General features: G+C 35.3%; 1 protein-coding gene across 5 annotated transcripts; it reads left to right on the top strand.

The window, feature by feature from the left end:
* Nucleotides 1-4,542: 4,542 nt before the first annotated feature.
* On the top strand, nucleotides 4,543-19,820 carry LOC107785921 (DEAD-box ATP-dependent RNA helicase 1). 5 transcript variants are annotated; one of them, XM_016607343.2, is made up of 12 exons: nucleotides 4,543-4,696; nucleotides 4,880-5,036; nucleotides 7,674-7,908; nucleotides 8,325-8,579; nucleotides 9,555-9,709; nucleotides 10,139-10,316; nucleotides 11,317-11,504; nucleotides 12,896-13,100; nucleotides 13,748-13,853; nucleotides 14,067-14,236; nucleotides 18,085-18,205; nucleotides 19,567-19,673. In XM_016607343.2, exons 2-10 carry the CDS (start codon nucleotides 4,909-4,911, stop codon nucleotides 14,156-14,158), a joined length of 1,542 nt encoding a protein of 513 aa, XP_016462829.2. In that variant the 5' UTR covers nucleotides 4,543-4,696; nucleotides 4,880-4,908; the 3' UTR covers nucleotides 14,159-14,236; nucleotides 18,085-18,205; nucleotides 19,567-19,673. The 5 variants fall into 5 exon arrangements, with proteins under 5 accessions (XP_016462829.2, XP_016462830.2, XP_075077502.1 ...); XM_016607344.2 differs by lacking the exon at nucleotides 18,085-18,205 and having other exon boundaries at nucleotides 19,567-19,820; XM_075221401.1 differs by lacking the exon at nucleotides 19,567-19,673 and having other exon boundaries at nucleotides 18,085-18,946.
* The last annotated feature ends 1,199 nt before the right edge of the window (nucleotides 19,821-21,019 follow it).

Genomic DNA, 21,019 nt, shown 5'->3' with positions numbered 1-21,019 from the left:
TCAGGATGTTAAAGCAGGGTAAAGCAGTAATAACCAGGGGCTAACAGGGGTAGTTTAGGGGTGTGAAAAGAGCAGAAATAGTTAGTTTAAGTGGGCTGACATAAGGTACTGAAATAGGATTAAACTAATACAATAGTAGGGAACAAAACTTGATAGCATGGGTAGTTAATTGAGTATTATAATAGGCCCATAACATTTGGTAATAATAAAATGAATTGATGGGGGATTAGTTGGGGATTGTCAGCTGCCCATACCATTTGAGGCACAAACACATGTTAATGGGAAATAAAGGGGTATGGGCAGAGTTGAGGGCTGGGGGAGACGAGGCAGCCTGGGGCTTGCCTGTATTTTGCCTATAAATAGGCTCATTTAGGGTAGAATAAAGGGTTGGAGATTAGAAATCAAGTTTGGACAGTTGAGTTTGAGGGCTAGAGAGTTAAGTTTAGGGGTTGGACGTCAGAAATTGAGAGAAAAATAGAGTGTTAAAGCTGAAACTCCACATTAAGGAGTTTGAGGCTGTTTTTCCTGGGGTGTTTGACAAAATAAAAAATTACTGCTTTTAGTGCACCAGTCTGTTGTGTTGGGACACTGTTGGATTTCAGTTTAGTTCCCCTGGTTTCTTTACTCGTTGAACACTGCTTTAGCTGAGTGTCTTGGTTTTCTGTGTGGTCTGAAAGTTCACTGGTCTTCTGCTTGGTTTAAATCTGTCGCTGGTTTCCCATTGGTTATTATTGGATTTTCTTGCTGAGTTTGTTTTGGCTTCAAAAAATCTGACCGCTGGGTTGTTTGCTGCTGAGTGCTGCCTTTCTGTTGTTGCTGTTGTTGTGTGTGTGTGTGTGCTACTGCTGCACTGATCATTCCTCTTCTTCTTTTACTTTCCCAAATACCAGGTACACCACTGATACACGTATCAATGTAGGCTAAATTCGAATCATGAATACAAAGAAATGAAGAGTTGAAGTTATTTTGGATTCACTTTAGAAATATACTGAACATTAGTTGAATGTATGATAGTTCGTTTTCTCTAATAGAACTATGTAGTCAGCTATGATGTAACTGAACCTTTACACATATCATTTAGTTGAAAAACTCTACGAGTTGCTTATAATTAAAAGGGACTAATGTTGTAGTAGCTATGTTCTATTAGTGCATTATTATTTGTCAAGAAGCATGTTAGGTACTCAATAGTTACTTCCTTAAACAAATAGCCTGTTTTTTTTAGTTGGTAGGAATATGGCTTGATTAAGACAAGCAGCACATTATATTTCAGCCCCCCCCTTTAAATGTCAAACATATACCGAATAAGTTAAACAAGCCCAATTGGAATAAGGAAGGCCCAGGCCGAATTTCACGTTATGCACATTGGGCCTGGGCCCGTAATATCTAAGCAACGGCCTATATACGCGTTCATGTTTCGGATTTTGCAAATCATATTCGGAACCCGACTATAATAAATTCGAAAGTATGTAAATCAAGTAGGACTTTTTCTTCATTTATTTTAGAAAACGAAAAATAGAAAAATGTAGTCATGCTAAGATTATCCTTTTAAAAATAATGAGACGAGCCTCGCCAAAGAAAAAATGTAAATTGCGGGGCCCTCAATAATTGGTCATAATAAATACTTAGAATTTGGGATGGACTATTTAGTGAATTTCACTACCCTCCCCAAAGATAATAACGTGTTAGCCTCTTTAGACGCGATTTAATTAAATTACTTTCTTAAACACGGGTGCACATTTATGTGACCCAAATCCAAATTTTAGCGGAGTCGAAAGGTGTCTCTAATCACCGGTACATTGATTGTGACGTGGTTCGAGATGCGTGTCCATGACGTTGCAAATTCCTTTTAAAAAATAAGAATGAGATGAGCCCCGCCGAATAAAAATACAAAATTGCGGGGCCCTCAGTAAATATTTGCTTTAAAATTGCTTAGACTTCGGGATAGATCGTTTAGCAAAATTTCACGGCCCTACCCAAAGTAAATGATACGCTAGTCGCTTTAGGCGCGCCTTTAATAATTTAATTTTCTTAAACTCGGGTGCGCATTTATGTGACCTAAATCCAAATCTCAACGGAGTCAAAGTGTGTCGACGACCACGTGTACATTGATTGTGACGCGGTTCAAGATACATTTTCACAACGTTGCAATTCCCTGTAAAATAATAATAATAATAATGAAAGCGGTAAAGAGTTAAAATCTGCACATAAGTTCATATTTGTATAAAATCAGATAAACAAGCCGAATATGACAGTTGAGCGACCCTGCTAGAACCAAGGAACTCGGGAATGCCTAACACCTTCTCCCGGGTTAACAGAATTCCTTATCCGGATTTCTGGTGCGCAGACTGTTAAACAGAGTCATTCTTTTCCTCGATTCGGGATTCAACCGATGACTTAGGACACCATAAATCTCCCAAGTGGCGACTCTGAAATAAATAAATAAATTCTGTTTCGGTTGTCCTTTAATTGGAAAAACTCTTTCACCCCTTGCGGGGACGGAAAAAGGAGGTGTGACAAGAATAAATAAGAAACTAGGGTTATTTAGGATTTCGCTATATAATGCCAATTTTTTTGGGTTACCTTTGCCAAACCTAATATAAGGCTAAAATTACCAATTCTCTTTATCTATTGTCATACCATGCCATTTTTTCTAGGAATTTTTACATTCCTATGCCACATAAGAAACCTTATTACCCTTAATATTTAAGGTTTGATTTAATTACACTTAGTATACCAAAATTACCAATTCTATACCATAATTAATTAAAGGTATAATTAATTGTACGTTTTTACTCCTTAATTAAAGGAATCTGAAAATTCTTCTTTGTTTATATGAGAACAGAATTTGAAGTGCTTAATCCAGGCATTCTTGGATGCAGATTCCTCAAATATTCATTCTTCGATGCAATAAGTTTCTAGTTGAAGCCTAATTCAAAATATTGTTTTTAGTTCTTCCATATATTCCAGATGATGTTATTAGTTGTGATGGAAAATCAGTAGCAACTTTTGGTGAATAAATACTGCATTTCTTGGGAATGTTCAGTAATATTAACCGGAAATCTTACCTTAACATTTCCCAATTCAAACACCCATCAGAACCATTCCAGTTAGAGATAAGATGAAAACAGAATCAACTAGCAACAGAGAATATGCTAGATATATACTGAAAGAACATATCTTTCAGTATATTTTCTAAAAAAAAAATTTACAAATATACAACAAATCAGTTTAAGTATGTATAAAGCAGTATTATTTATAAGGGTATCTACATAATTACTATATTTATACTAAATTGTAGACTATTTTTTGCAGAAGATTTGTAGAAGTTTTAGTCGTTTTTGATTTGTGAAAACAGAAAACAAAGCATCTACAATCAGAATACAAATAATCTATAATTTATCTACAAAATATCTACAAACTGGGTACATTAAATTTTAATATCCCAATTACCATTCAATTGTAGCTTAATTGGTATTTTCGACATAACTGCATTTTTTGCAGAAGATTTTGTAGAAGTTTTAGTCATTTTGGATTTGTGAAAACAGAAAATAAAATATCTACAATTAGAATACAAATAATCTACAATTTATCTACAAAATATCTACAAACTGGGTACATTAATTTTTTATATCCCAATTCCCATTCAATTGTAGCATAATTGGGATTTTTGACATAATTTCATTTTTTTCAGAAGATTTGTAGAAGTTTTTATTTGTGAAAACAGAAAATAAAGCATATACAATCAGAATACAAATAATCTACAATTTATCCACAATTTCTGCAATATGTCTTCTTCTTCTTCTTCTTCTTCTTCTTCTTCTTCTTCTTCTTCTTCTTCTTCTTCTTCTTCTTCTTCTTCTTCTTCTTCTTCTTCTTCGTCGTTGTCGTCGTCGAGTTTCAATCCGAAATTCAGTCAAAACCAAGTCTAATCTTCACCAAAATCCCTCAAAATTGAGATATAAACTCCAAACCATATTCCTGATTATTTTCAACAACACCCAATCCAAACAAATAATGACTTTTGAAAACCCAAATTTGAATTCAAAGCTTTCAAGCTTTTTAATGGATGTCAATGGTGGAATTACTGCTCTCTTTTCATTTGCTTTGTATTACTGAAATTTGCGATTGAGAAATAGAGAGATGTAGAGATAATTTCTGGAAACAGAGTGTATCGCAAAAACAGAGTATGGAAAATCTTGTTCTGCGTTGTGGAAGGTCAAAGTGAAGCCGACGATAATTATGGAATGTGCGTGATTTGCATTGGGGGAGATCTGGAAAATATTTAATTCCCCTTTTTTAGCGCGCAAAATAAGGAATCATAAAGCTATAGTGATTCCTTATTTAATGCATTGTATATATTAGGTAGAAATACTATTAACATGAAGGGTAATAAGCAAACTATGAATATATTTGGTAATATAATTTCATATATGATATATATAGGAAAACGCCTCTAGTTACCATCATTGATATTGCTTTGACGAAACTGAAATTTAAGAAAGAAAATTAATTAAAATCCAAATTCCTTCAAACGGGCCGGATCCAACCCAAACCGTAAAACAGTTGACCCAAATTGAACTATCAGCCCTCAACTTCCCGCCGTTAACTTTGCTCAGTTTCCATCTCTTTCTGCAGCAAGCTCCTCACTTCCTCTCTTTCTCTGTATTCACTATCTCGCGTTCAAAACCCTTTAAAGGTATAGATTTTTATGTATGTTTACTGTCCATAAGATATTTTCTGCAACAAAAAGTGACCTCAACTGTACTAATTGAGTAATTGTATCTGTTTCTGGTTGGTCGTTATGTTTATAATTGGATTTTTATTGAATAAATTTTAAAAAAAAGAGCTTAATTTTGGTGTTCTCCTTTTGTTTTTTCAGGATTTCAGCTGAAAAGGGGGAGCTTGATAATGGAGGAAGAAAAGGAGATGAAAAAAGAGAAGAAAAACATCCCTGTAGTGCCATGGATGAGAAATCCAATTGATATTACTACCTTTGATCAATGCTCTCTCGATTTTGTGCCTTTTCTTGATCCAGGGTACACTTTAATCTTGAGAAACTGCATATAGGTGCTGTCTTTTAAAATTATTGAATTTGATTTTTTTTTAACTAATCATGTCTCACAATCTATATGACATTCTATTTATTTTGGGATGTATAAAAATGTTTTGGTTCTATTTTATTATTTGAAAAAAGGTAAGTATTACTGATGCCAAAAGCTAGCACTAAGAAAGTGCTGAAGTTACCTCCAAAAGAAGCAAAAATAAAAGTAAACAGGTGTCAATTTATACCCCTTCGCCTGCATAGCTAGGTCAATTTTTTAATTGTATAGTATATACTATATGTTGGAATCCCCTTAGCGTCTTTGTGTGTATATAGTTCATTATATTGATACCCTAGTGAAATTTCTGGCTCTGCAACCAGGGACAGATCTACGTGTAAGGGACGGGGTGGTACGCCACCCGCAAGCTTTGACCGAGATTATGCAATAGTATGTATACATACATGTATATATAGAAGGAATGTATACAAATATTTTAAGTGGCACCCTCAGTAACAAAATGGCTCAAGGTGCCACTGGTAAGGCACCACCATTTTCACCCGAATGGTGGGGGTTCGAATCCTGCCCAGCTCATTGTTTTAAAAACTTTTGTTTGGTGCATTTAAGACCATTACATGAGGATCCTTTTGTCTCTTCTTTCTCTTTACTTAATTGCTCTTTTTTGTTTATTAGTAGGTCCTATTGATTTTTCTTTGAACTTATTAATTTATTTTGATTTTTTTTCTCCTTTTTTTTTCCTTAAACATTTAACAGAAAATATAAGAAAAAAAATTCTTTCACAAATCTATTCAAAGAAATCCCCCTTGTTGCACTTTCCTAACTCCTCCGTGATTTATCAATAGATAATAAAAAATTAATTGTTTTCTCCAGGATTTATTTTGTCGTCAGATTGCTCTAAAGTAGGACAATTGTATATAATATCTAGTGAATTAATTTTCATAAAAAATATAAATTGAAATATATCTGTAGACTTCCTTAATCTTTAGAGTGCGTATTAGTATTAGTTTTTGCCTTAAGTAGCTAAAATGATAACGAGCCTTTTTTCTTGTACAAAATTCATAATGCAGTTGAATTTTTTTACTTGTTTTCCATGTTATCATAATTATTACGTAATCTTTTTGCTCGATCGATTTGTTTATATTAACTCCAAAGACGAATAATCCGAACCGAAATCCAAATAGACCGAACCGATTAAATTTATACCCTATTTAGTAAATTGTAATATGACTACGTTCAAAAATTTTGGCACCCAGAGCCTCTAAATCCTAGATCCGCCTCTGTCTGCAACCGACAGCGAGACAGCTGTGAGGGTTTTTTTTCAGCATTTTTTTTATAGAGGAAAGCAAAGTGTTTTGATAGAAATAATAGCTCAATTCAGACCCAGAAATTATGGTGTTTAGGCGCACTGACAGCTTCATGTAATTTACAGGATATATATATATATATATATAATGAAATAGGGAATAGGCATGACTGACTTTATTAGCTCACTACAGAAATGACTTAGTATAGAGGAGCCTATCCTTTTTGTTTTTTGCAGGAGGCCTTTCACCTTGTGAAGTTCAGTACTAGCGTAGTACTTGACTATTTTTTGCTACCAATAAAATTTAAAAAAAGGGCAGCCCGGTGCAAATTAGAGGTTAATATTAGAAATGCATCCAGTAGATGCCAAAATTAGAACAGTGGGCAAAAGATTGGTTAGCTCCTTTTCAGTGGATCTCCTATATGCATTCAAAGGAATTAACAGAGTAAAAAAAAAAAAAACTCATTAAAACTATTTACAGAGTGAAGATTACTCCAAGAAAAAAGGTTCAAGACACATCTTGTTTTAAGCAGATGAGAAGGATTGAGACTCCTTCAAAACATCTATGGTTCATCTCATTCCATATGGACCAAAAAAAGCATGCTGGTATCATCTGCCAAAGTTTCCGAATTGATTTATTTACTTTCCACTGTCCCAGGCACCTATATACATCTCTAACACTGTAAACTAGACACCGGGAATGCACGATCAAAACGAAGTGCTTAGTTTCCGGTGGATGAAGCTGTTTGGTCGCGTACCTAATGTACATCCTATTCAAGCTATAGGACCGGTGTAGATCATAACAAGTTTCAATCTACTGGCGCGAATTACTTATTTCTTACAAAGTCGCGGAAAGAAATATTAGGGAATGCTACACAAGCATACAGGCAAAGTATTCGTAAAATTTGATTTGACTGACCTGATCAAATTAGGTTACAAAATAGGAGTATACTTCCTCGCCGTCAATTTGATCATCCTTTTGAATTTCATGCTTTCCTTGTTGGTGAAAATTGCTAGCTGACCTAAATAATGCTCCCTAATCCCTTCGCGAAAGAAAAAGGTGTTTCATTCCTTCGTGAAAAGGAAATGAGCAGAATGAAATTATAGTTAACCTTTCATCTCACTTTTGAAGTTAAAATTTCATTTTTTATCCCAGATATCATCAGTTTAGTACTTTCGAAGCTTTATTGTTTATAAATTCTGCAGTTGAAACATAGTTGCACTTATACCTTTTGCTTCCGTGACACTTCATACTGGATTTCTTACACTTCCACTTCAACTTGTTCTTACCCTGCATGTTTCTTCACTAGGTTAGTGGTGGCTTTGAAGAATATGGGCATCACTTCACTCTTTCCCGTGCAACTTGCTGTCTGGCAAGAGACAATTGGACCTGGCTCATTTGAACGAGACCTTTGTATAAATTCACCTACTGGGAGCGGAAAAACTCTTGCTTACGCGTTACCAATTGTTCAGATGCTGTCTACACGTGCTGTAAAATGTCTTCGTGCACTAGTGGTCTTGCCTACTAGAGACCTCGCTTTGCAGGTTATTCACATTGATTTTTTAGTTTTAGTTTTGGAAAATGTGCAGTGCATAATTACTCAAATTCTCAATTACCTGTAAATCTTTGCCCCATTTCTAACTTTGGCTCTCTTTTTTGATAGGTATGTCGATGATCCTAGGTTTTTTCCGCCTTAGAACTATGACTTTATGCTACCGATCACCCAAAACCGAAAAACTAAAAGTTTATGCTTTTCCTGAAAGTCCTTTTACTAGCAATCTAATAATTTGTTGGAATTTTTTCTTTGTACCTCAAAGGCTTTAAAAATAGACGTATCTACATTTCCACTTGCACATTATATATATATATATAGACTCTATATTTGCACTTTAACATGCAAATACAGATAACTAACTTCTCGGAAGAAGGTTATGTTGTTATCATTTGTTTCTGTTTTCAGGTCAAAGAGGTCTTCTCTGCTCTTGCACCTGCAGTAGGTTTGTCTGTCGGCTTGGCAGTTGGTCAGTCATCAATTTCGGATGAAATTTCTGAGCTCATCAAGAAACCCAGTGTTGAGTATGGCAGATGTTATGATCCTGAAGAATTCTCATACGAGTTACAAAGTGCAGTAGACATATTAGTGGCAACACCTGGAAGACTGATGGACCACATCAATAACACTGATGGTTTTACCCTTGAGCATCTATGTTATCTTGTAAGCTGCATATTTAGTTGCTTAGAATTTCTTAGGATGTATATTTACACGAGACCCCAAGTCTTATCTTTTTGTTGCCATTTATTGAGTCCTACCATATTGATATAAGTATGTCCGTATTAAACTATCGTGGCATAACGCATTTCTGTCTGGGAGTATCTTGCTCATCTTAAGAAGCTAGGTGTCCCAGCTAACTTTTTGCTTTTCCTTAGAGTCTGGTATCTCATTAGTCTATAAGGCCACTAGCAAAACCAGGCACTGGGAAGTGAGAAGTACCTTTTGATAATTTGGAAGGATTTTTCTAGAAATAGGGTGATGCCAATTTAAATACAACAGACCACAAAAGTGCATGCTTTAGCAGCACATGTGCTGGTTAATGTCTTTACATTAGTAGCTTTGTAATGGCACCATAACCACTGAACTTGATATTTTTCCACCATCTTCATTTATATCAATAAATTGATCAATCAGTAATAACTGTACATGAAAGAAATAGGAGAGCTTTTTAAGCAAAAGAGCTGGATTTCGTACATCTGAGAAATATTTTGCCGTTTTAATGTCTTTTTGGTGCACCCGTGAGGTGTCTTTTGCAGAGAATCATATCTATCGGTAGACTCTCTACTTTTTGGTATACCTTTTGTATATGGGAGCTTTCTCATTAGCAATAAAGTTATATTTTCTCAATTTAAAAATAATAATGTATTTGTTATTCTATTTGCTTCAATGCCTCCTTCCTATTTGAAAAGGGAAACATAGAATGCTAGCGACTCAAACAATTAAAATTTATTTCAGCTTAATCATTAAACTTCAAGTGGTAGTAGTAGGTCTTGTGAGTGTGGGGCACACACTTTGATATTGCTCGTTTATTCTTCTTTATGCTTTGTTGAACCATTTGACTTACATTTTTTTTGAAAAGAAAGTTGAAGAACAAACAAGGAAGAGATCCTAATGGTTGACTTACATGGTATCATGTAGGTTGTTGATGAAACAGATAGGTTATTAAGGGAAGCTTATCAGTCCTGGCTGCCTACTGTCATCCAGCTGACCAGCTTTTCAATTGATGGGAACTTCCCTTCTGCTGATGATCTTCTTCCTTGCAGTTATGGTTCATTGAAGACAATCAGGAGAGTGTATGTTCTATTCCTATCCTCCCCCTTGTGAATTGCTTAAATGTGGAATTCCTGTTAGATGCACATCTTCTCTCAGTCGTGATATGACAATTTTCTAATCATACTAGAAGTGAATATCTGATTATTCAAGTCTGGTTCATTGCTTTATGACAATTGCACTATACCTTTGACTGTCAAACCATTTCATTATGGAGCTGCTGGTTCTTGTGATCATGAAAATGTATCCACTTTTTATCTGAAACTAAGGCTGCCTAAGTGTTTGCGTTAGTGGATGCAAGTTTGCTAGAAGGTTTGGACCTTTGATCAAGTGATGGTTCATTGAGTTTGCTCCTTGGGATCGAAGTGCACATAGGCATTTCACTGTCTTGTTTTCTTTTTGTCCATTTCAAGTATGGGATTATTTTAAGCATTGCTTTAAAACAAATGCAGGGGCACAGAAAGAGGGTTCAAGGGCAAAGCCTATCCAAGGCTTGCAAAGATGGTTTTATCAGCCACACTAACACAAGACCCAAGTAAACTTGCTCAGCTTGATTTACATCACCCTCTTCTTTTGACGACTGGAGAAAGACGTTACAAGCTGCCTGAAGAACTCAAATCATTTAAAGTGGTGGGACTATGCTACTTGAATGAAATAATCTCTATTTATACATTATCAGCTCTTTCCTGATGTGCCTGAAATGTGTTTACTATTGCATATAATTTATCTTAATGAGTATTAGAACTCATGTTTGCCTAACCTATCAAAAGAAAAAAAAATCATACAGTTTGTTGGCTCCTAACTCTTAAGGCATTTACTAATTTAGCTATGTTATTTTGCGGGGAACTTTGTTTTGTGTTCTAAAGATATGCTCACATAGCAGAAGTTACTGCTCCAGTGTAGTCTTTCATTAAATCTCTGTTTTGCAACACCTTATTTTCTCTAAAAGCATTGGCTTAAACTGTTTTGTGTATTTACCTCATGGATTGTCTTTAAACACTCATACATGAATGTCTTCCCTACTTCTCCACACCATTAAAGCGACAGCGTGATACAAAGTGAGGGTTTATCTAAAAACCATCACTTCGTTGCTTAGTGGGACGAAGTAATGCTGAGGGTTTATCTAAAAACATCACTCCATTGCTTAAAGCAACGGAGCAATGCGATGTGAGGGTTATCGCCTTATGAGGAAGCAATGTGCTTCAGAAAGTAATTTATCCAGTGAGAAGCAATTCGATTGACATTGAAAGATGAAAAAGAAAAAAGCCGTTCTTTTTTCCCCCAGTTAAAAAAAGGGAGGAAAAGAAATAAAGAATAAGGGTTTTTTGCTCTTTGAGTGTTAGGATTCCTCTCCAAATTACATTTTAATGATGTTTAATTTGAGCTGTTGGATAAATATTTTCATTGTCGGATACTGGATGCTGATGTTAGCAATTTCAATTGCAATTTAGTGTTTGAAGTACTATATTCAAGTATATCAGGTATGTGTTCAATTTGAAAAGTGTACACCTCACTTATCACTTTTCGCTCCCATTGGAATTGCTGCTATTTTTGCATCCTTTGCTTTTGAAGACACTGTTCTTCACTAGAAGATGATTGATATTGGTGAATTTACCTTCTTTCTGAGTAGATATGTCAATCGAAGCTCAAGCCACTTTATCTAGTTTCCCTTCTTCAAAGTCTGCAAGGGGAGAAATCAATTGTTTTCACATCATCTGTGGAGTCCACTCATAGATTATGCACCTTGCTTAAGTTTTTCGACAATTTGCAAATTGAGTTCAAGGAATATTCTCGTCTTCAACGTCAATCTGTAAGAAGGTACTGTAGATGTATTCTCTAAACAACTTTAATTTAGCTCTGAGCTTTTACATTATTTGATTTGCTAGACAAGTTTGTAGTCAGATGTACTAAAGATGCTTGCATGAGCACACATGTTACTGAAGCTAACTGAAGGTAGTGATGCAAGGAGCACCTAGGTTGCTGGAAAATTTTGATGTACTATTGTACTGTTATAAGTTCTATTTTGCTTATCGGTTTCCAAGGTAATATTTTAGAAGTGTAAAAATCTTAGGTTTTTGACAAAAGGGATAGTTTTCCCTACTCCCAAAATTATGCATCAGAGACAGTTTTCTCAAAAGATGTATCACAAGACAATCTTGTGTGGCCATATGAGAATGTCTGCATCTCACAAGAAATCCTATCTACCCTAATTCAAGTGACTGCTCTTTGTAGTCAGATGTACTAAAGATGTTTTGCATGAGCACACATGTTACTGAAGCTAACTGAAGGTAGTGATGCAAGGAGCACCTAGGTTGCTGGAAAATTTTGATGTACTATTGTACTGTTATAAGTTCTATTTTGCTTATCGGTTTCCAAGGTAATATTTTAGAAGTGTAAAAATCTTAGGTTTTTGACAAAAGGGATAGTTTTCCCTACTCCCAAAATTATGCATCAGAGACAGTTTTCTCAAAAGATGTATCACAAGACAATCTTGTGTGGCCATATGAGAATGTCTGCATCTCACAAGAAATCCTATCTACCCTAATTCAAGTGACTGCTCTTTGTAGTCAGATGTACTAAAGATGCTTTGCATGAGCACACATGTTACTGAAGCTAACTGAAGGTAGTGATGCAAGGAGCACCTAGGTTGCTGGAAAATTTTGATGTACTATTGTACTGTTATAAGTTCTATTTTGCTTATCGGTTTCCAAGGTAATATTTTAGAAGTGTAAAAATCTTAGGTTTTTGACAAAAGGGATAGTTTTCCCTACTCCCAAAATTATGCATCAGAGACAGTTTTCTCAAAAGATGTATCACAAGACAATCTTGTGTGGCCATATGAGAATGTCTGCATCTCACAAGAAATCCTATCTACCCTAATTCAAGTGACTATTAACCGCTGTCAATTTTTATAGGTTTAGAAAGAGGGCATGTTTGGTGTTGTTCTGTCTCGGTCGCAATCTGAGTTTATTGTGGCTTTGAACTCTGGGAACTGGGTTAAATGGAGAACTTTTCTAAAAAGATGAAAAAGAAGTAGAGAATAAAGAAACTTTTTGGTCATCATGCTTGATGTTGTATAAAGGTGGTGTTATGTTTATTTAGGAAACATGTTGTCGTGCAAGAATACCTATGTAAACGTTGTGGTATTTCTTGTTGTTTATTCAAGTGTACAATAGTGCAATTTCATATCGTGAACTTTTGTCCTGCAGCAAGACATTGAACGCCTTTCGGGCAGGAAAAGTGCAGGTTCTTATTTCCTCTGATGCTATGACTCGTGGAATGGATGTTGAAGGAGTTAGAAATGTCGTAAACTATGATATGCCTGCGTATATAAAAACATTTATTCATCGGGCGGGTCGAACGGCAAGAGCAGGCCAAAGTGGATGTTGCTTTACTTTATTACGCAAAGACGAGGTATGATTTTTAGTGATGATGAGGTGAAGGTTTAAAGTTGGTTGCCTTCTAACTTTAAATGATCTGCTTTTGTAAAATGATTTTAAAGTTCCGGCCCTGAAGGGAACTAACATTTTGTAAATTACCTGATGTAGTAAATCTTACTGTTGCATGATATTAGGACAATTAGTACTTTTTCTTTTGGTTTTGTTTTTGGGGGGTGGGGGGTTCATCTTGGATTAACTGAGGTATTCCCTAACATTAGAATTATGACTACTTGAGCTGGTTCCCAACCATCAAATGGTCACAAAATTGAAAAAAGAAGTCTGATCTTGAAGCTCATAAGCTTCCATAAAGTTAAGACGTCCTCCACTGTCGGTTTGCTCCTTCAGTCTTCATATTATGCTCCTAACTGTCACAGCAATTGCAGTGTTGTATTGAGATAATAAGTATGATTTATGAACATACTTCAAAAAATATGATCTAATCTCTGACTATTAACTACATATACCACTAGGTTTCTTAACCATTTCCGAGACATAACTTTTGGTGGAGGACATTGACTTGGGACATCAAATCACTAAACTTTCTTTTGCTTTTTGCAGCAAATGTTCCTAGCTTTGTTCTTTATTGTTTGAATATGGAGTTTCCAATGCTAATTATTTCAGGTTAAGCGGTTCAAGAAGCTGTTACAAAAAGCTGACTGTGACTCTTGCCCCACATATTCTGTTTCATCTGAAGTAATAGAGTCACTCAACTCTGTATATACCTCAGGTACTTTTCTTTTCTCATTTTCAACATATTGGAAGTACTCTGCATGACTAATTGTTTGGTCAATGTGGATGTAGTTGAGAATTATGAAGAGAACACAACTCGAGATCACATATTAGCCTTTTCGGTGAAAATAAATATTTGCTCAAGTTCTGCAATTACTCTTCTGATATTCTTTGTCTTTTTAATTGAACCTCTTTTTTCCTTATCCTCAAGCTTTGGAGAAACTTAGAGAGAATGTTGAATCAGAAAAGTTTAAGAAGAGCAAGATTAGATTGAAGTCTTCAAATGTGAGAAAGGAGAAGTGAAAAGCTGCCGTGAGGATAACTTCCATTTTCCTAGATGGTGTAGCACTGAGTTGCCAACCCGGTATGATTATACCATAGGTGAGTATCTACATTTTCGATGTTATTATGTGATTTTAATTTTTTATGAGATTATGTTTCTTGCTGCTAGCCTATAGATTGTCACCACTGGTCTTGGTTCTTTTGGTGAATGCCGTGCAAAAGAGTTAACAGAAGAAAGTGTTCCCGTTGTTTCTTTTTGACAGTGGTAATTTGTAAGGGGTTTTCCTGTACTTTTTTTAATCTCTTTTCCTAAGTTGCTCGGACTCGGGTGCAGGTATCCAATACGGGGACGGATCCGAGTATCGGATTCGGCAAAATCTATATTTTAAGATTCGGGGGTGCGGATCCGGATATGGATACGGGTGCGAGTGCGGGGATTCGGCTAATAAAAAATAGAACTATAAAAATATTATAAATTATGAGAGATATTCTGTGAAAAACTTATATGAATGATTCTCCAAGATGGACATTATTATTTCATTTTCCTAAAGCTGTTTCAAAATAAAAATCTCAATTTTTCTCCCAAATTGGTCGATAGACTTCGGTCAAAGTGTCCGAAGTCAGTTGACTGTATCCGGGACGTATCCCGCTCCCGCCTCGTATTGGGACGGGGACGGCACCAAAATCGACGAGTTCGCGCAACTTAGCTCTTTTCTATTGCAGTTATCTTCATCTAGACAATGTAAATACATTCAGGCTTAGTGCTATTCTTGAAATTTCTTCTTTATGTTTAAAAAGTTACACTCTTATAGTAACAATTGATTAAAGTGTGAAGAGGGACAAATGATTCTTGCATAACTTTTAATATTGGTATTGGATTAGCTGAAGGAGAGGAAAACGAAAAATCAAATAATCTTGTAGTACCTTGAGTTCTCTGATTATTTTTAGATCCATTGAACATAGGCGACCAGTCAACTTGTAGTAGGAGACGAAGTGCATGGAAGTTTGCGCCGCTAGCTGTCATGTGGGTAGTTTGGAAGGAACGGAATAGGAGAGCTTTTGAGGGTGTAGAGATAAAAAAAAATCAGTTTAGGAGTAGTATTTTATCCCTTATTTCTTTTTGGTGCACCCACAAGTTTCCTTTATGTATGAAGAATGGGTGTCATTTGTAGAAAACCATCTCGTTTTGTAGGTTTTCTACTTTTTGGTATACTTCTTGTATGTGACCATGTTTTGCTCAAACATTAATAAAATTATTACTTTATCAAAAAAGAAAAGCCGAAGAGAAGTCTAGTATGAAGAACCTTTTACGATGGTATTTTAACCGTAATTATACAGCTAAATTCAACCCTCTCTGTCTTTACTATGGACACTTAACACATAAGCTGGTAATATTTGAAGCGCCAGATTTCATTAGATCCATGTTGATTCAATGGAAGAAGAAGCTAAGAATGTCAGTCAATTACATCTGAACTGTCCCTTATTTATGCGGAAATACCACTAATACGCAGAACAACAGCTGTGGAAGTGGCTGTAAAGATGAGAGGGTGACTCCAGCAAGTCGAGAGGACGATACCAAAGGAAGGAGAAGAGAAAAGGAAGCTGAAGGAAACGGGAAACTGAAAATCAAGGGAACTAGACTAACAAAGGAAGTGTAGGGATAGGGAGAGAGGAGGAAGAAGGGGGGAGTATCGGAATAATGAAGTTGGAGGGTAAACTGACTCACATGTTAAGAATTATGGTTTCTTTTTGTTTGGGAGGAAAACACTAGCTTACAACATAAGGAAGAAGCACTGGGCGGAATGACCAGTTAGTATTATATAGCAGGAAAGGGGAGCAGTAGGTTCTTTTGATGTAAAGTTGCTAATTGGTTGTATTAAGCATGGGCGTTTCGACATTCTCGTATTCTGATCTAGTTAAGTGCAGCTGAGTTCACTGAGCTATAACATGTTAATATATGCTTGTGACTCCTTCCTTAGTTCTTGTTTTATGGAATAAATTGCTCTGCTTATTTATTAAAGAAACACACAGAAAGTACTGTGCATAACAATTTCTTCAGCCGTATAGAAATAACTTTGGAAATATTTAAAGAAGTAGCAATAGAAGTTTGCTGCTAGTTCGATGGAGGAATTTTCCTTTACTCCCACAGGTTACATACGGTCAATATTATCTAGTCTCGGCAGAGCTTGGACTCTATCCAAGCTTTGTAGACTTCGTATCTAAGAAAGAGAGAAAATTGCAGAAGGAAAACATTTAGAAATCATTAGACTTGTACGGAACTTAAAAAAAATTGAAAGAACTCTCAGCAAGCCTAAGTAGATACTTCAGCTGCCAAATACAGAAAAAGACCTCTGAACTTCTTTGAGATAATATTTTGAATTTTTTGCATTAGAAGATGAAGCAGAATAAGCTGAAGATGATGAAGGTGAAGGACTCTTCCGAGAAAGTGACTCGCTTGTGCCAACTTCCCTCTCCTCCTCATTGATGGTATCTAGCATCTTCGAGGTTCGGTGTCTCATGACATTTACAAACTGTGGTGGTGCTACCTCTATAACAAACCTAGCAATACGAGCATTTGCCATTTTCTTTAGTAGGTTTTGGGAGAGACTGTTGAGGGAAAGGTGCAAAATACTATGTAGAATTGTAGTAGTAGTGTTCGAGAAGGTGGATTGTATGACTTAGAAAACACAAAAGGGATGAAATTTATAGGGGTGTGGATTAGATTATCCATCTATGGTCTGGCTTAAATTGCCTAAGTCATCTTAATCGAAAGGCTTTAATCATTTTTAGCTGTTAGTGCCGCCACTTGCTTTTAATATTAATTGCAAATATAAAGATGTTTCCCATTGCTGTCACCCTCTTGATGAGATATAAAATACACATAACTTAAATACGCGGTATTTGTTGCCATTGAAAGCTTCCAATTTTGAACTTTTCCTCATCGAGCTGGAGCCTGCTGATTGAATGACACATGTCCTTTCTGCATTTAGTGATTCACAGTGTATGCATAATTATTGTGATTGATTGTGTGCATGTTAAAAAAAGGCATCTCGCTGGAAATGCATTTGTAGCTTTCTAGAATTGTAGTTGGTAACTTGATTAAGCATCTACTAATCCCTCTATGTGGGTTTTCTGCTAGAGACTTGTTTATTTCCTGCAGAATATTTATAAAAACTATATTTCATCAGATATTAATGATCACCATTATAACATAATGTCAACACCCACACCTTAACTTGTTTGTTTGAAGGACCTTTAGTTAATGGTGTGAAGAATGAATACCTTTAGTTAATGGCTTTTTAACCTTAATTATACAGTTCTACTCGAGCTGCTATGGCTTTTACTATGGACAGTTAGTTAACATAAGCTAGTCATTTACGAAGCTAGCAGATTCCATTTTATCCATTTTGTTCAACGGAAAAGGAAGCTAAGAATGTCGATCAATTACATCTGAACAGTCCCTTAGTTATGTGGGATGAATGACAGCTATGGAAGTGGCTGTAAGGATGAAGGGTGACTACAGCGAGTCAAGAGGATGATACCAGGAGGAGGAACAAGGACAAGGGGGTTATGGTGCTGATATCTTATGAATCAGACAACAGTACCAATGAAAGAGGATTGAGGTTGGAGGGAGAACTCACTCACACGTTAAGAATTAAGGTTCATTAGACAATGGACGTTTTTCATTCTGTTTTTTTTCCCTCGTATTTTTGCTTTTTGTTCGGAAAAAAGAAACAGAGAAAGAATTGGTTGTGAAAGAATTTTGGGAATTGTATATTCAATGATGTACTAATTCTAATAAACTAAATTAGATTTAATGAATTGATTAAAATATTTAGAATAAATAGATATAGAGCGGGTAGCGGAAATTGAACCCACATTGTTAGCTTGGAAAGCTAGGGGTTATAGTCGTTGTCGATTCATCATTTTTAATGTCTCTATTTCAGAACCGGACATGAAACTTTGGTCTTGTTGTTTTGGAGGAAAGCACCAGTTGAGAGCAAAAGGAAGAAGCGCCAGGCGCGAGATCAGTTAGTGTAGGGAAGGGGATCAATGGGTTTTTTCGAGGTAAAGTTGCTCAGCTGTTTGTAGCAAGTACAAATGTTTTTACATTCTCATATTCTGGTCTAAATAGGTGTAGCTTAGTTCACGGAGAGAGAGAGAGAGAGCATTTATTGTATGCTTGGAACCCATTTCCGAGTGCTTGTTTTGTGGAACAAAATACTTTATAAAAGAAACATACTGTGCATAACAATTTTTTAAATGTATAGAAAGTAACTTATGGAAAATTAAAAGTAGCAGCAATAGAAGTTTACTGATAGTTGGATGGAGGAATTTTCATTTTCTCACACAGATTACTTACAGATACAGTCAATATTTATCTAGTCTCAGCAAAGCTTGAACTCGACCAAGCTCTGTGGACTTTGTAACTAAGGAAGAGAAAGAAAATTTGCAGAAGGAGAACAGCTAGATATCAATAGACAAGCTTAAGTTGAGCCTTTAGCTGCCAAATACAGAAAGAGACCTCTGAACTTCTTTGAGAAAATATTTAGAACTTTTTGCATTTGAAGCTGAAGTCGATGAACTCTTCAAATAAAGTGACTCGCTTGTGCCAGCTTCTCTCTCCTCTTCTTTGATGGTATCTAGCATCTTTGAGGCTCTTTGTCTCATGACATTTACAAACTGTGGTGGTGCTACCTCTGTAACAAACCTAGCAATACGAGCATTTGCCATCTTCTTTAGTAGGTTTTGGGAGTGACTACAGTTGAGGGAAAGGTGCAAGATGCTAGGTAGAATTGTAGTAGTGTTTGAGGATAAGATGGATTGTATGCCTTAAAAAACACAAATGGGATGAGATTTATAGGGGTCTTGATTAGATTATCCATCTGTGGTCTGGCTTAAATTGAGTCAGTCGTCTTAATCACAAGGCTTTAATCATTTTTAGCTTTTAGTGGGGTCTGGGGAGGGTAGTGTGTACGCAGACCTTACCCCTACCTTGGGGTAGAGAGGCTGTTTCCAAATAGACCCCCGGCATCCTTCCCTCCAAGAACTTCCCATCTTGCTCTTGGGGAGACTCGAACTCACAACCTCTTGGTTGGAAGTGGAGGTTGCTTACCATCAGTTGTCTTAATCGAAAAGCTTTAATCATTTTTAGCTGTTAGTGCAGCTACTTGCTTTTAGTATTAACTGCATAGATTGAGATGTTCACCATCACAATCATCTTATTGAAACTATATCCTCTTAAATGGGACCGCAGAATGCAATGTGTCAATGCATTAGTAGAAAAAACAACATAACTTAAATATGCGGTTTTTGTTGCTATTGAAAGCTTCCAATTTTGAACTTTCCTTCATTGAGCTGGAACCTATTGATTGAATGCCACTTGCTCTTTCTACATTTAGTGTCTAAAAACTGGTTCTTTCATGTAGATCTGGATGTATCGTGCAGTCAGTGGCGAGTCAAGAAGACTAATCCTATTTGGGATTGTGAAAGCTGGACTTGCCATTTCATGGCCATTGAACTTTTGTGTTTGTTATCCAAAAGTTATTTTTCTTTTTTTTGTTACATAAAAATTATTCAATTTTATGTTCATTACACAAAAGTTACTTTTCTATTTTTTGTTACACAAAAATCATTTTACTTTGCTCTAGTTATCACAAAAGTCACATTTTTACTTGAAAAATCTATTATGCCCTTGATGTTATATAAACCTTCATATTTATGTAATACCTTCTATACTATACTATATAATATATTTTTAACTATGTATTTTATTTATTATTTTTATAATAAAATAATATATTTAATTTTTTCTTAACATTAATTTTCAAAATATATTAGTAGCATTATTAATTTTGTCAGTAACTTTAATATATATTAATAGAGAAATAAATCGGCAAGTACATTTTCGTGAGAAAATTCGCAGATAACCAAACAAAGAAAATGAGGAACAAATCATATGTTAATCTTTAGGAAAATCCCTAGATACTCCTTGCCATGAAGGATCATTCCCAAAATTTGGATCCCTTACACAATACTGTGAGAAAAATTCAAGTGTATAGCACCCAGGGTACGTCGGTGGAGACTTGTTTGATTACAAGGGCGGCTCTAGGGTAAGGCGAGTGAAGCTCTTACCTTAGGCCCCCAAATATTTAATGCCCCAAAAATATAAAGTACTACTATATCATTATATAATATATGTAGTTTATATTTATACAATTATTGATAAAATATTTTAAATTTTAATATTTATTTAAATTTGGTAGATATAGGATTGAATGAGTTAATAAGATAAAACTTTTCTTCCACTAAATTAAATAATATATTTATCTTCTCATGAATTCTATTTTTCTTTCTTTGTTTTTTCATATTTTTTAGTATTTTACTTTCTAATTTCAAATCAAATTCTCTAAATTAGCTATTCCTTTTTATCACATTTGATAGATCCTCATATCAGTAATCAAATTCTTTTGTGTCTCATTTTTTTAACTAAGAAATCCCAAGACAAGTATCATAAGGTTCAAAACAAGATCGATGATAGGTTCAATCCTTTTACCATTTTTATTTAATGCTATATTTTTTTTATAGGGAGTTCAATACCATATGACTTACGCCTAACCCACATATTATACGTTGTTCTCTCACCACTTTTTTGTCTCAATATTATATGGATATTATGAAAGAAATTTCAGAGTCTTTTAATATATTTTTGTTTTAAGTCACCAGTTTTGTTGAGCCGCCCTCATTAATGATCATCACTTATTTATAGACCACTGCCCATGAACGTGTTATTCAACAGCTCCATTCACATTTGGTAACTAAATAACACATTCACTGATTGTTGTCTTATCTTAATTGAGACTCTATAAAATTTGATTGAGA

The sequence above is a fragment of the Nicotiana tabacum genome, chromosome 9 (genome assembly GCF_000715075.1).
Source record: "Nicotiana tabacum cultivar K326 chromosome 9, ASM71507v2, whole genome shotgun sequence".
Taxonomy (NCBI): domain Eukaryota; kingdom Viridiplantae; phylum Streptophyta; class Magnoliopsida; order Solanales; family Solanaceae; genus Nicotiana; species Nicotiana tabacum.
Note: the sequence above shows the minus strand (reverse complement) of the source record. Positions and strands in the feature narration are given on the sequence as shown.

Bases quoted from the DNA above. Each gene is read 5' to 3' on its own strand.
- LOC107785921 (XM_016607344.2), top strand. From the start codon at position 4,909: ATGGAGGAAGAAAAGGAGATGAAAAAAGAGAAGAAAAACATCCCTGTA. The intron at 7,909-8,324 runs GTTATTCACATT...TTCTGTTTTCAG, and splicing joins CTAGAGACCTCGCTTTGCAG to GTCAAAGAGGTCTTCTCTGC. The intron at 13,101-13,747 runs GTATGATTTTTA...TAATTATTTCAG, and splicing joins CTTTATTACGCAAAGACGAG to GTTAAGCGGTTCAAGAAGCT.